General features: G+C 44.5%; 1 protein-coding gene across 7 annotated transcripts in view; it reads left to right on the top strand.

The window, feature by feature from the left end:
• BMAL1 (basic helix-loop-helix ARNT like 1) overlaps positions 1 to 14,691 on the top strand; it is a 47,962-nt gene extending 33,271 nt beyond the window's left edge. For 5 of the 7 annotated variants that reach the window (XM_083864428.1, XM_083864423.1, XM_083864425.1 and 2 more), the window contains 11 exons: positions 256 to 348; positions 1,348 to 1,465; positions 3,467 to 3,616; positions 5,321 to 5,567; positions 8,614 to 8,720; positions 9,064 to 9,214; positions 9,804 to 9,892; positions 10,705 to 10,813; positions 12,499 to 12,592; positions 13,604 to 13,706; positions 14,100 to 14,691. In XM_083864428.1, coding sequence (XP_083720554.1) covers positions 256 to 348; positions 1,348 to 1,465; positions 3,467 to 3,616; positions 5,321 to 5,567; positions 8,614 to 8,720; positions 9,064 to 9,214; positions 9,804 to 9,892; positions 10,705 to 10,813; positions 12,499 to 12,592; positions 13,604 to 13,706; positions 14,100 to 14,260 — 1,422 coding nt within the window. In that variant the 3' untranslated portion in view covers positions 14,261 to 14,691. The remainder of the gene's footprint in view (positions 1 to 255; positions 349 to 1,347; positions 1,466 to 3,466; positions 3,617 to 5,320; positions 5,568 to 8,613; positions 8,721 to 9,063; positions 9,215 to 9,803; positions 9,893 to 10,704; positions 10,814 to 12,498; positions 12,593 to 13,603; positions 13,707 to 14,099) is intronic. The other 2 variants (XM_083864429.1, XM_083864427.1) reach the window with 1 other exon arrangement.
• The last annotated feature ends 271 nt before the right edge of the window (positions 14,692 to 14,962 follow it).

The following is a 14,962-nucleotide window of genomic DNA, read 5'->3' as shown; positions in this document are numbered from 1 at the left end:
CTTTCTTCTCATAAAAGTTATTTTACATTTTGGGCACCATGCCCAGAATGATGCCAAAAATGTTTGCAGATGCAAAAAAACCCTCCCTTATTGTAATTTCACATTTTTCCTGTTGACTCAGTTGCCTCTAAATGTTAAGACAGCTCTCCTAGTGTAGAAATTCTACTGTACACAAAGTGTTTTTAAAGGTTACAACAATGCAATGAGGATGTATAACTTGGGATTTGACTTTTCCTCCTCCCCACCCCCAATTAGGCAGCAGATGGATTTCTTTTTGTTGTGGGCTGTGACAGAGGAAAGATACTGTTTGTTTCAGAATCTGTCTTCAAGATCCTCAACTACAGTCAGGTATTCTTTTCCATTTTAAGTACATTAGGTCTTAAAAGATTTGAGAGCTCTTTGATGGTTATGCCTTTATCTGGGGGGTAGGTATGAGAAGAGTCTGTCTTGAAAGCTGAGAGATGTTGCAAAGAGAGAGAGCTTTTCTCTGCCATGTCATTAGAGAAGATTGTTTCTGGTTTCCATTCAAAGCAAGGAGGTGAAAAGGAACTAAATTTAATTCACTGATTGATGCATTCTGCTCAAGGATTTACCCTCAGGCTTGAAAAAGCATTACCTAATTGGGAGTGCAAGCAAATATTGAAACATCAGTCTGGGGTTCTTCCAGTAGCTTCACATGGATTTTTCAGCTTTGCTTTCTCTCTGTCTGTTCTGGTTTTGCTTGCATGCTTACTGATGGAAACTGGAAAGCAGTTACACCAAAGCCAAGTTTTTAATATATGCTCAACATAAGGCTTAACTTGGCCCAAGTATTGTGTAAATTATCTTCATTTTTTTCTGTCATCTGTACTTCTCATCCAATTTAAAACCTGTATTAGATTCAAAAGTTTTCCTCAGCCAGCCTTTAATTAGGTATGTACTAAATACCTATTCATAGATAAATATTGAAAGAGAACATTTGCAATTAGGATTTTTTTTTTCATTCAAATGTGTGATAGAAGAAGTAAGACTGGGTAGAAACCAGAATATTTGGTGGGGGGGAATTGAGCATGCCAGTTCTGCAAAACTCTCACTGGAAATGATGACAGAAATTACTGTGTAATATAATCCTGACTTCAATACACAGAAAAAACCTTCAATCAAATCATAGAATCATAAAATAATTTGTTTGGAAGGGACCCTTTAAAGGTCATCCAGTCCAAACCCCCTGTAATGAGGCTGGATCTGGATGTTTGGTATTCCTTGGTTACACCTATATGTAAAAAGATTATTCATACTGGATGCTAAGATGAAGAAAATACACTGAGCCATTATTTTACTTTTTGACTGAATGTTCAATCTCTACAGAATGATTTGATTGGTCAAAGTTTATTTGATTATCTCCATCCTAAAGACATTGCCAAAGTGAAGGAGCAGCTCTCTTCTTCTGACACTGCACCACGAGAAAGACTCATAGATGCAAAAAGTGAGTGTTACCCCCTTTGGAAAAAATGTCATCTAGAGTTACTGCTGCTGGGGTTTTGCCTCATGTCAGAAGTGGGGGATGTGGGGGGGATGCTGTCTGGATTGTCTCATGACAAGGAAGTTGTAGCTGAAAGACAGGAAGAAATAAAGGATAAAAAAAGTGTGGAACAGGTACCTGGAAGCTGTTGGGTGTGGTATGCACTGTGGCACAGAGGCATTACTAGAACTGGCTTTACCTGTGAGGTGTCCTCTCTCTTCCAGGCATCAAAGCTTTAACTTTTTCCATTAGAACTTATGAAGCCTTCTAAATCCATCATTCTAAATGGTCAGAATACACTCAGTATTATCTTGGTAGTCCTTAGCTGTCAGCCAAGATAGAGGATTCATTTTATTTATCTACTTATTTATTGCTTACTACCACTGCCATCAATGACCCGGCCTTTCTCTCAGAAGGTTTTGAAGTTTGGAATAATTTCCTGCCATATCTCTTAACTCTGTTCCACTCTGGTATTTTAAAGTAGTTCTGTATCTCTGCTGCTCGTGGGGTGAGTGGGTGTTTAATTCCCTCTCACAACAGGAGTCTGCACTGCTTAAGTGGAAGGTGGTATCTTACAACTGCAGATTCCCAGGTCATTAAGTCTCATGCTTGTCAGGAGCAGAAATCTCCTGGATCTCAGCTCACAGAAGCTACCAGCTCAACTTCAGAAACTCAAGCTGAGAGAGATCATTTGAGGGCAGGGAGCCTGGAGGCTTCAGCAGAATCAGCTGAAGTTTTTTCTGGCTCCTGGTTTCATTGGTTGTCAAGCATGAATATCCAGTGCTGCCTCCTGGTTTGGTTTTTTCTCTTTTTTTTTCTGTATGCCTCTGACAAAGTTAGGGCAAAAATAAATACTATGAATTACAGTCTTCCCATCTGCTATGATAGACGGATTGGTAGAATTTCAAGAACTCATACTGGTGAAGAGTATGAGGATGTATGCACGTATTTATTTTTGTCTTGGCATGAGTAACTCAGCACAGCTTGTACTCACACCATGGTGCAGCAGTGTGGAGGGCATGTGGTGCAGGGCAGCCTGACCTCCTGGAGATCACCTCACTCCAGTGGAATTGTAAGGGAGGCACACTTTCCACTAAAACACTGGAATTGCTGTCTTCCTCCTTATGTTAAAAGGCCACAAGGTGCAAGAATTCTTTCTTCATGTTGACAGATGTTTGATTTTACATATGCCTGTGCAGACATGGTTGGGTGGCAGGCTGTGGAAAAGTCACTGTGTGATTTAAATCCTCCATCAGCCCTAGGAGCACTGGCCTTGCTGATACCTGTGCTCCTGATGCATGCCATGAAAGCATTCCATGGTGGTACCAGAGGGATGTGTTTTGGTTGGTTTTCCCACAGAAAAGAATCCCCTGTGACAATATGCTAAAGGTCAGGATTTGTTGCTAGGGCATGTCCATGTGCACTTATTTCTGCAAGGCAAGAGAGCCTTCTGAGACATAACTGGAGTTCTTGGGGATTTGCAGTTCCTGTGTGGGTCCCTGCTACCTTTTTTCCCTCCTTCTGTCCCTGGAGTGTCATTGAGGCTCTTCTGTTCTTTGTACACACGTGTTTTCTGGGAGAGTGTTGTGATAGAAAAGTGCCAGTCCGAAGGGTCAGGAGCCTCCTGAGTGACTGTGTATGGAATTCTGCTTTGGTTATGGAAAAGTAATCTATTTTCATCAGTTCAGAGAAATTGCAGTGTTTAGCACAGGCCTTGTGTGGTTTTGTCCAGTCTCTTGCTGATCCTTGCCCTCAGAACCCCGTGCTCTCGAGCTCACCTCAGCGCTCTGACAGCAGAGAGCGGAGTCACAGGTTGCAGTGTTGGTACGGGCAGCTGCACAGTCACACACATCAAACCCTCAAACACAGGAGATGCAGGGCCCAGAGGGGCTGCAGCACTGTAGGGTGGGGTTTATGGGGTGGCCACGTGCGTGGCTCAGTCTGCAGCTGACCCTCCCTCCGCAGCCGGCCTCCCGGTCAAGACGGACATCACGCCCGGGCCCTCGAGGCTCTGCTCCGGAGCACGGCGCTCCTTCTTCTGCAGGATGAAGTGCAACAGGCCCTCTGTCAAAGTAGAAGACAAGGATTTCCCTTCAACCTGCTCAAAGAAGAAAGGTAACCATCATGCTTTTGTTATGTTTTTATACTGCTTGTTTGCAGGGGTTAAATTTTTTACATGTATCAATGTTTCTTATTAAGATTTTGAACTATGTCTAAGCCTCTTACTTCTTCAAGCTCCCCCTCACCCCTCTCCAGTATCTCTAACACACCTGTATTAGCATTCAAAACCAAATTCTCCACTCTGCTTTCTTGAAACTTTTCCAGGCAGTTTGTGCCAGCAGTTCCGGGGGGTTACTGCATCATCTTCAGACATTGGTCAGATCACATTCAGTCTTGACCACCTGGCCAATGTCTCCAGTAAAGGGGAGCTATTCCTTGTTCTCTGCTCCATATTTGCCCACTGATGTGTGGATGGATATCCAGCTCAAAATATGAGTGCAATTTTAAGTTCATCTGTGGGTTTGGTACATTCTGAATACTGGAAACATGGCATTTCTACACCTGGAATATTTGCTAGTAGCATTAGCAGTGTTGATAATATTTTCTCCTTTGCAGGCTGTTATTCTAGGCATGTTGGAATATATATTTAGCCCAAATGTGAAGGTTTTGTCTTTGAGTACTGTGAATGATACATTTGGTGTTAGTTGAAGTGAAAAGACAAACAGCAAGAGAACAGAGGCAAATTTGGTGTTTTCTTCAGCCTTGGATCCTGGTTTTGTGCTCATTGCTGAGGAAGCCAGTTTGTGTAGTTGGCATAAGCCTTTTACTCCACCTCCCTGTGAAAATCATCTTCCTTGGAGTTTTTAAACCTGCTCAGTGCTGAGGAATAGGATTTCTTTTGGATACTGACTTCTACTGGCCATTGCAAATCTTCATCACCCCTGTGTACAGCTGTCCCCTGTACACCCCAGATTGTGTGTTCCACCCCTGTGTACAGCTGTCCCCTGTACACCCCAGATTGTGTGTTCTACCCAACATGGGTTTTGAAGGAGCCTCAGGTTAAGATGGAAGAGGCATCCTTTTTACTAATCTACTAATTTCTTCATACATTCCTTTGGGTTATTTACCTCCTTTGCTGAAATAATAAAATGTGGTGCAATTTCTCCTCAAAATTACCAAAAAGCAACCTTGGTCTATGTGATGTTTCAGCATAAACAGTGGTTTTGCCAAGAAAAATTGTTTATTGGATTATCTCAGATTAGCTGCATTACAGCAGGAGTGCTGAAAAATCCCTTAGAATCACAGAGTCATTAAGGCTGGAAAAGGTTTCCAAGATCATCGAGTCCCAGCCTTTGACCAAACATCCCTCTGTCAACTAGACTATGGCACTGGGTGCTATATGAGCACCTCCAGGGATGGGGACTCCATCACCTCCCTGGGCAGCCCATTCCAGTGCTTAACAATCCTTTCTGTGGAGAAATTCCTCCTAATGTCCAACCTGAACCTCCCCGATGCAGTTTGAGGCCGTGTCCTCTCATCCTGTCCCTGTTTCCTGTGAGAAGAGGCTGGTCCCCACCCGGCTCCCCCCTCCTGTCAGGCAGTTCTAGACAGTGATGAGGTCTGTCCTGAGCCTCCTTTTCTCCAGGCTGAACACCCCCAGCCTCTCCTTAGTGAAAGGTATCCCAAATTTGCTGCATAAGAGAGGAGATGCATCATTAGCAGGACTGAGTTGAAGTTCTCCAGAGCTGTATCCATGACCTAACCGCTTTCTCGGCTTTTGTTGGTTTGTTTTTTGGTTTTTTTGTTTTCTTCCCACAGCAGACCGCAAAAGCTTCTGCACTATTCACAGCACAGGCTACTTAAAAAGCTGGCCTCCCACCAAGATGGGCCTGGACGAGGACAACGAGCCAGATAATGAGGGCTGTAACTTGAGCTGCCTGGTGGCCATCGGGAGGCTCCATCCGCACGTGGTGCCGCAGCCGGCCAACGGCGAGATCCGCGTCAAGCCCACAGAATATGTGTCCCGGCACGCCATCGACGGCAAATTCGTCTTCGTAGATCAGAGGTGAGAACCCCCCTGGCAGCTCCCACTGCAGCTTCATGGGCAGCTTTCCTTGCAGCAGTGGAAGCACCACTGGGAAAAGAAATTGCTGCCCTTTTTAGCTTTTTCTACCGCAAGCTGCGCTGGCTTTTGAGGTGGAGCTCGAAGCTGTTGCTACACATTTATTCAGTATGACTGATTAAATTTTAAAAAAAATCCCCCAAACTTCCAAAAATCCAGGATCATTTCTGCCAATTCGTTAGGGGGGTTTGTGTGTATGTGTGTAATCTTCAGAAGAAAATGTTTTGAAGCTGGGCCCTAATTGCTCCCTCTGTTACTTGAAACCTCTTGCAAACAGCACACAGTTAAGAGGCTGCAGACGCTGGGTTAGGCTTTCATAGCATGTACACTTATATAACTGTTTACCAGGACACATTCTGCTGGATTAATGCTCCTCTCTGTGACCCTTTGTGTTTGTAAGAAGGAAAGCTTTTCATAAGGGTTATCTCTTGGAAACAGGTTTGAGAACTTGTGCCCCTGTGGTATCTGCTTTCAAACATCAATTTGTTATCTATAAAAGGCTAATTCTTCCCTTTTCCAAAAGAAATGGCTGGAATTTTCTTCAGTAGCAGGCACATATGACCTGAATCTTCCTTGAAAATTACTGGATTGTCGAGGGAAAAGAGAGGAGGTTGAAGGATGTTAATGGAGAGGTTACACTGGGTGGGTTGGAGAGGGGTTCCTTATTCCCTTCTTATTCCCTTTCTTGTCAAGAAGGATGAGACTGCCCAGGTGAGGCTGTTCCAGGTTCCCTGTGGCTTTGGCTCAGCTGCTTGAGACACAGAAGAGCCCAAACTCTGACAGAACCTTCCTGCTGGAATTGCTTTCAGGGGAGACTGAGCTGATCTTTAGTGCTCTTTAAGAGGAAGTAGAGGACAATCATGGGAGGAAGCGCAGTACAGAGAATATTTACTTTTTTTATGTTGTTGGGTTTGTGGGTTTTGGTTAGGTTGGGTGTTTTTGACTTTAATTTATTAGAAAGCTTTTGAAAATATCAATTCCTGAATGCTCAGAGCTGGTGCTCACTCTGGGAGCTATGGGAGCATTCGTAGCTTTCTGTTGCTCAGAAAATGCTATTCTGACTTGTTTATAGACAAGTTTTATTTTCAAAAGACCAGACATATTCCCCTGATGTGTAGTTTTGAGGCATAGCTAAAATAAAGAGACTCAGAAGATGTTGACCCATTGGATTTAAACACATCTGCTTTAATTGAAGTGCTTTCCAGCTGTTGTTCACAGTCCTTGGGATGTCTATGCTACTTCAAAGGGCTCTTTGAAAGGGAATTTCTTTAGAAGAAAGCCTCATCTGTAGGCCTGAAGTTGACATCCTGCAATCCTTGCTCGTCCCAGAGAATATTTAGTCACCTGTAAAAGTTGAAAACGATTTATTTCCAAGTCAAGTTGTTTTGTTCCTGTAGACTTGCACTGTTCATTTATCATTTGTCCAAGGGAGTCAGGGAAGAAACACTTCCTAAACTCCCTGTGACCCTTCCTGTCCTCATGGATTGCTTGGTCCCTGGAGAAGCACAGCTATGGATTAGGTACCAATTAGCTGGGCTGCAACAGCCAGGGAACTGCTTAACAATTCACTGTTGAAATGGCAGCAGAGTTTTAAAGAGAATCATCTCTCCTCTTATTTATTCAGGACTCCTAATTGGTCTGCATGGTGAATTTGAGAGTAAAATTAAGTTTATTATCTATGCAGATGTCATCAGATACAGCTTCAGGATTCAGGGCTGCCTTGTTAAGTCGGAGAAGCGAGCTGAGGAAAAGAGTAAATACAGGATGAAATTCCAGAAGGACACAAACAATTTCCTTCCTTGCATAATAGAACATGGTCAGATATTGAATTCACCCAGCCTATTGAGGCCTGTAACTTGGTGCAGATTCTCCTTTGCACAACACCTATTCATCCTGCTGTGAAAAGAGAAGGGTTGACAAATTCCCTGCTCATGCTGGTTGTTCCCTATCTGTGTGGGGTATCCCACCACAGCAGTGCAGCTAAAAGCCTTGCTTACTGAAGTTCTTGAAAAAATACTGGAATAAGCTTGACATGGTTTCCAGCTCTTCCATTTTAAAGATAAGCTTGGTTTTGCTTGGCTTTTGTGGTTCTCTTGGACATGGCTTTGATGAGTTTTCTTGGAGTTCTAAGTATCCTGGGATAAGGCTCACCAGACAAAAATCAGTTTGAATTCTTGTTTGCTTCTCCAAGGCTGAGGGCTTCATTCTCCTTGTCAAGAAGGACTTGAGGTGTCCTCAAGTGGTGCTGAATTCTCTTGGTGTGTTTGGGAACATACAAAAATGCCCTGCCTTGAAATACTTTGGATTTTGTGCTTCAGCTTTTTTCCTTCTGTTCTTATTCATAATTATTAATGTGTACCAATTTCTTCATTTTTTACTATTTAATTTGGGGGTTTTGAGATTGCAGAAGAGGTGTTGATCTACCTAGGTTTGTTCCTTTTTGTTATTCATGATTAATTTGCATTGGAATTGTGACACTTATTTCAGTTTCTTCAAGGAACTGTCACTTCTCCCTCAGTAATTTTCTTCTAAGAAATGTACAGAATCCAAGTTGAGTTTGGTGTGGTGTTGTTCTGTCCCACTCCTGAGTTCTCCAAATCTTTGATGTCTGTTTTGCAGTGGCATTTGATGCAGAAATCTTCCTCTTACCTTGTGGCTGCTACAAGGCTGCTTTTTTCAGCCTTAAATTCCCAAAATTATAGCATATCTTCAAAGCTATTTAGAAAGTCTTACATCCCTTCTGGTGGTGATAGGTCACATGTAATACCTGAGGGCTCTGGGTGTTAGGTACTTTTTTAATTATCTGAGAATTAAAAGTAGTATTCTTAAGGAATTTATTTTACCTTCTAAGCCGAAAATTCCTTTCCGCATTACTTGAGCCTTACCCAGCCTCGGTGTGAGCTTTAGGAATCTCTGACTAACACTTCAACTGAAAAGATTTTTTTTTCTTTCTTTCTCTTTATTTTCTTCCTCTCCCTCCCTTCCCCAGGGCAACAGCCATCCTTGCATACTTACCCCAGGAACTTCTAGGTACTTCGTGTTATGAATATTTTCATCAAGATGATATAGCACATCTTGCAGAATGTCACAGACAAGGTATGGTTATTAATAATTCAGGCAAGAAATTTTGTTCAAAGTATTGGGAACAGTTGTTGTGTACTAAGGAAACCAAACAGACTTGAAAAGATTTGGGTATTGCTGTTTGCAAATGCTTTAGTCAAGAGCATTGTGCTGTATGTGCCAAGCACCGTGATTATCTTAGACTTGCATGGATTTGTAGGAAATATTTGAGGTTCAGGATGGGTGAGAGGGATGAGGGAGGAATAGCATTTTTCTTGAGGGATGTGGGGAGGAATTAACTGGGTTTTCCTTGACAAGGGCTCTCTTTATGTTGTGGTGCCTGCTTGACACAAATGACTTGCTTTCTGCCTGTCTTCAGTTTTGCAGACAAGAGAAAAAATTACAACTAACTGCTACAAGTTTAAAATAAAAGATGGCTCTTTTATTACATTGCGGAGTCGCTGGTTCAGTTTCATGAACCCTTGGACCAAAGAAGTAGAATACATTGTCTCCACAAACACAGTGGTTTCGTAAGTGCTTTTCCCTCAGCAGGTGCCTGGGAATGCCCCTTGCTTTGCCCTTTTCTCATGTGAGATTTGACCTCAGTGTGTGCACACCTTCTGCATGACAATGGGTGTCTTCTCCAGATAACACCCCGGGGAGAGGGGGTTTAGTTTAACAGTTACAGTAATTTAATATCTGGTTGTTAAAGCTTGCAGAAAACAGAAATATTTCCTTTCTTTGGGGAAAGCTGGGATTTGGGTCTTTGTAGGAACTTAGGGGTGTTTCTTTGCTTGGCAGGTATTTCCCCCCCCCTCCTTTTCCTTTCTCGTGAGGTGACTTCTCAGCAGAATAATTGCTGTAGAGGAGTTCTGTGCTGAGAGAAGCTGTTGGGGTCCTGCACTGCACACTTTGAGGTGGAACAGGGTGGTTGATTTCTATTGTTTAATCCACCCCTGGTGTCAGTCACAGGGGTGACACTGACTCACACATTGCTGAAACACCCTGAAGCGTTCCATGCTGAAACTCTGGCTGCATGACTTGGGTTTGAATCACTGGTAGGGTTTTCTCTCTGTAGGGTTTTCTCTGACTGACTTTTCCAATCCTTTCACTCCACAGCACCACGGTCCTGGACAGCGGGGACGCGGCTTTTCCCCAGCTGGCAGCGTCCCCACACAGCATGGACAGCGTGCTCCAGGCTGGGGAAGGTAACTCCTGTGCTCAGGGAACTGTGCCTTGGGAGCAGCTCATGCTGCCTGCACAGTCTTGCTGCCCTTCTGCACTGAGATTTGTTAATATCCTAAGGAAAACAAGGTTTAGCTTTGGGTCTGAGGGTTGCTGTTCTTAAATGTGCACTTCCAGAAGCAGGCAATTATCCATTCTGGATGAGCAATGCTGAGGCCTTTTCTGCCCTCTCAGTGGGGGCTTTTCTCTGCTTGGAGTGTATCAGGCTCCTTCCTGACAACCTCCCAAGTGGTGTGCAAGTGTGAAATCTCATTGCTGTAGCAGCTCCTAAGTGGTCAGACCTCACTTTTCCCTCCACTTTTAGACTTCTGCAGTTACCTACAGGAGCTTTATTTGCAGTCATCAGTTACCTTGGGTTTATCCCAATATTTATATTGAATGGAATATGCACTGGCAAGTTCCTCACACAAAGCAGAGAGCAAACATGTTTAGGGAAGAGCCTGTTTGGGCACAGGGTAGGGCAGGTCTGACAAGGCAAATCTGTAGCAGCTCTGGACAAGAGGTAGCACCAGATGCTCCATCCTGAAAGAGAACAATCAGATTCTAAAAGAGCTGGGGCCTGTTCTATCCCTGCTGGCACAGAGGGACATCTGACACCCAGCACAGTTCAGCACAAGCCAGAGCTTTTCATCCATTTGAAGGCACTCAGCAGTTGGTGGAAGTGTCAATAAATCCAGTTCAGAAGGTCCTGCAGCTGCTCAAAGCCTAAACACAATTGCCCTGTGGAGAAGGTGTGCAAGCTTTTTTCTGACCTGAAAATCTCTGCTCATTTCAGGTGGCCCCAAAAGGACCCATCCTACTGTGCCTGGAATTCCAGGTGGAACAAGAGCTGGGGCAGGTAAAATAGGGAGGATGATTGCTGAAGAAATCATGGAGATTCACAGGTGAGAGAAAATGGTGTGAAGTTAAGTTGTTTTATTTACTGTTCTTGGAGAGGAGTTAGACTTCCTTAATTTCCTCTGAAAGAACAATATATTCAAGCTGAATAAGGAATGATCCAACTGTATTTCTCAGACAGCTAAAGATTCCTGTTCAGCATCCCTGAGGCAGTCAGCCCCCACAGGGAAAGCATGAAGCTACAGCCTTCCAGCTTCCTGTTGCAAAAGACTGATACTGGCATTTTTTTGCAATGGTAATGATGATGATGATGATGATGCCCTGTTTACCAAAAACAGGGGTTAAAAAGAGCAGATACCTAGAAATAAATCCGTTCCAGACTGTTCTTTTCCCAGTGACTTGAGGCTGTGAGTGGCACAACCTCCAAATGCCAAAGCTATTGACTGTGTGCCAGAACAGCAATGTTTGTTTTTGTACAGCCCATTCACTCAGATGCTTTTGGAGCTGTTAGATGCACATGATGAGCTTGTGCAGTTCCCCTCCAGCTCTTGGAGCAAGGACACAATGCTAGGGCCTTCCCATGGCAGTCAGGATGTGGGGCTGGGTCAAGCACAGGGTCACTAAGGGGATCTACAGCTGCTGCTTGTGTTCTCACCTGTTTGAGCAGCTGCTTCCAGTGGGTACCACTTTATTTCTGTTGGCTAAAAATCCCTGTTCTTCGTGGATTTCCCCTTGGCAACTGTGTTCCCTTTCCTATAAAAGGGGTCTCACCCAGCAGGTGTTCAGTGGTAGCAATTTAACCAGGCTGAGCTGCAGCCCAGGAACACATTCAGTCTGTTTCCCATAGTTTTATTCCTGCTGCAGGCAGGAGACTCCCTCCATCCTCACTTAAGCAGACCTATCCCTAAGGCTTCATTCCTCTCTGTAGGAATAGGGAAAATGAGAAAGAGGAAAAGAAGAAAAACATGGCTGAGCCAATCCTTTGAAGCTTAACCATCCCTTTTAGTAGCTGTAAAACATTTAATTAGCCCAAGTGAGTGTAGTAGTGCAGTTACCACCCATGTTTGCATTGCAGTTCGGACCCTGGGTTAGTTCCAGTCCTTTTTCAGCAGCTGTTACTATTTTCCAAAGCTGCCTTCTGTTCAGCTTTCCCAGGGGAACTCTGCCAAAGAGAAGATTCCCATTTCCATTGCTTTTCTCTGTGGCTACCCCTCCTCCCTTTAGTCTGGAGGTTTGTTGGTTCTACAGTCAATACATTATTCATTATTAACGATGTTTGATCAGGCTATGGAAAATGGAAATGAACAATGCAGCTTTGAGCAGTTACAAACAATCCAGTGTCCAGTGGACTTCTGTAGCAGGAGCTCACTGGAGGAGTCTGGGTTACCGTGACTGCGGCAGCTGGAACTCTGAGCTGGTGGGAATTGAAGTAAAACACTCAAAAATGAGGCTTTCTGTAGCAGCCAGGACCTGTGAAGGCTGTCCAGGAAAAAAGGAGGGAGGAGGTAAAGCTTGCAGACCAGGCAGGCTGGATTTACACAGAACTGTTGGTCTGGCTGCAAAGAGCAGCATTGCTGCTCCTGCTGCTGTGAGGAACACTGAAAAAGGGAGATTACAGAAATGAAGCTCATGCTTTTAGCACCTTATGGTACCTGGTACTGAAATCAGCATTTAAAACTCCAAGTCTCTGAGTCGCTTGTAAATCCATGCCCTGTTTCATGCATGTTTTTAGGATAAGAGGCTCATCACCTTCCAGCTGTGGCTCGAGTCCTCTGAACATCACCAGCACCCCCCCGCCCGACACATCCTCGCCAGGAGGGAAGAAGGTAAGAACAAGCTTCCCCCCAGTCTGGGGGCAGTCAGGGCAGGGGATGTGGGATTTGTGCCCAGGGAGCAGCTCCAGGGAAGATTGTGCTGGGCTGGGAAAGGGACCGAGCAAAGCGCTGTGGCGGTCACAGCCCTGTACAGCCCTACCTGAAGGACAGCGAGCAGCAGCCCCCAAACACCAGCACCGTTTGACACTTACCTGCCCTTTAGGTTGGATTTTTTCAGCAGAGCTGCAGGGAGCAGCTCTCCTCATCCCTCTGCACCCTCCAAAACTCTCTGACACCCCGTGCTGGTGAACGCTGGAAGTGCTGGCACTGGAGCACCGGCTGTGCCCGGTGAATCCCACCGGCGTTCCTGTGCTGCTGTAGCACAACCCAGGACAATTCCCTGCTCCCCTGAGCACTGAGAGGTTATTTTTAAGTCAACACCGTGCACCTGCCTTGCTCTGAGATTGCTTGAGTAGCACTCAGGTGCCATTACCAGCACTGAGCCACCTGAACACTTGTCCTGGCTGCTTCTAGCAATCTCTAAATGCTTATAGAAGTTTTATCCAAAGCAAGAACACTTATCCAGATCCTTATGCACTGCTTCAGACTTACTTAACCTTTTTTTCTCAGAAATGATGACTTGCTTGTAAGAATTGCTTGAACTGGAACAGACAGTAAATATTTCTGTTTGTTCCTAGCTCTCTTTGTTCTTGAAATAAAACTCCCAGGTTGGAACAGAGTTACAATTCTAGTAATAGTTATTCTTTCTTCTTCTGCTGTACAGTATTTAACGTGTCCACAGAATAGGGGCTGTTGGCAGGGCATAAAGGAAATTACAGGTGGAAGGTTGGGTGTTCTCAGCACCCCCTTGATATTTCTCCTTGTTTAGAAGATTGTTTGTTATAAACCACAGGGTTATTTTGGGAAGTCCATCTACCTTATATAAAGAATTCCAGTATAGGACAGTTTAAGACTTAATGCACCATTTCATGCTGCTTTAGAGCTTCTGTTTTGTCTTTCAAGATCTTGAATGGTGGCACTCCAGACATTTCTTCAGCTGGGCTGCTGTCGGGGCAAATCCAGGATAATTCTGGGTACCCATATTCCGACAACTCCTCTATCCTGGGTAAGTGAAATCACACATGAACACCCTAAACACACATGGACAATGCAAGAAGATGGTTGGTTTTAGCAGTAACTTGCTTACACCATCTGCAGGCTCCAGCTGAAGCACAAAGCCCACAACCAGGCACTCTGAGTGCCCAAAGAGCCACCTGGCAGCCTATTTTGTAGCTTTTCTTTACACTGGCACTTCCCTTAGGTGGTGCTTGGAAGCCTCTTTTCTCTTGCTGAGTCAGTGTGAAGTAGCTCAGCTGCTGCTGCTGCAGGGTTGTGTTTGCAGTCTGGCATGGGGGTTGTCCCCGAGGTGTGGGGTGTCCCTGAGCCCCAAAGCCCTCAGGTGAGGCGCTGCAGGGTGAGTGGAGTGGCCCCAGTGACACACTGTCTGCGTTCCCTGCAGGGGAGAACTCCCACATCGGCATGGACATGATTGACACGGAGCAGGGCTCCAGCAGCCCCAGCAACGACGAGGCAGCCATGGCTGTCATCATGAGCCTGCTGGAGGCCGACGCGGGGCTGGGCGGCCCCGTGGACTTCAGCGACCTGCCCTGGCCCCTGTAAATCACCCAGAGACAGCCAAGTGCATTTACCGGTGGAGCTCCGCAGCCTGTGAAACTCCTGGGACTGAGAGGCTTTTATGTGGGAACTTCATAAAAGCTGTGTCAGAACGCAACTCATCCTACCATGTGTAACTTCAGACAAAGTGGAATAACCTGCTACAGTGTTCTGTGTTGATTTGGTTAGCTGTGTATAGCTTGCAATACTTGTATATTTTGGATTCTGTTGTTTGAATTTATTTTTTTTTTAAATCACTGTGCAACTCACTGGCATCAGTGGTAGCTTTTATATGCAAATGACCATTTCAGATGTATGGTGTGTTTTTACACTGCAAAACAGTCCCCATGTGGATATTTCTTATACTAATTGTACCATAAAGCTGTTTATTCTTTCTTGTAAGAATCCTTTACTATAAATATTGTTAAAGTGTAATGTATTAGACAGTTAAATATTTTTAAAATAAATGTTTCCCTTGTTCTAAGATGGAGCATTTACTTTGATAAATAAATTTGATAAAACCCTGCTGAAGGTGCATGCTAGAAGCACTTGGTATTTATCATTTCTTAAGCCTTGGGGGAAAAGGGAGGAAAGCCAGTGCCTTACCTAACTTACACCACTTTGTCATGACAGTAAATTCCCAGAGAAGCTACTGTTTCTTACTCCTAGATCCAGGTTTATCCTGGGAAAAGCTCAACAGGCAGGGGC

This window comes from Zosterops lateralis (assembly GCF_965231275.1).
Source record: "Zosterops lateralis genome assembly, chromosome: 6".
NCBI classification, from domain to species: domain Eukaryota; kingdom Metazoa; phylum Chordata; class Aves; order Passeriformes; family Zosteropidae; genus Zosterops; species Zosterops lateralis.
The sequence above is the reverse complement of the archived record's forward strand: the minus strand, read 5'-3'. Positions and strand labels throughout refer to the sequence as shown.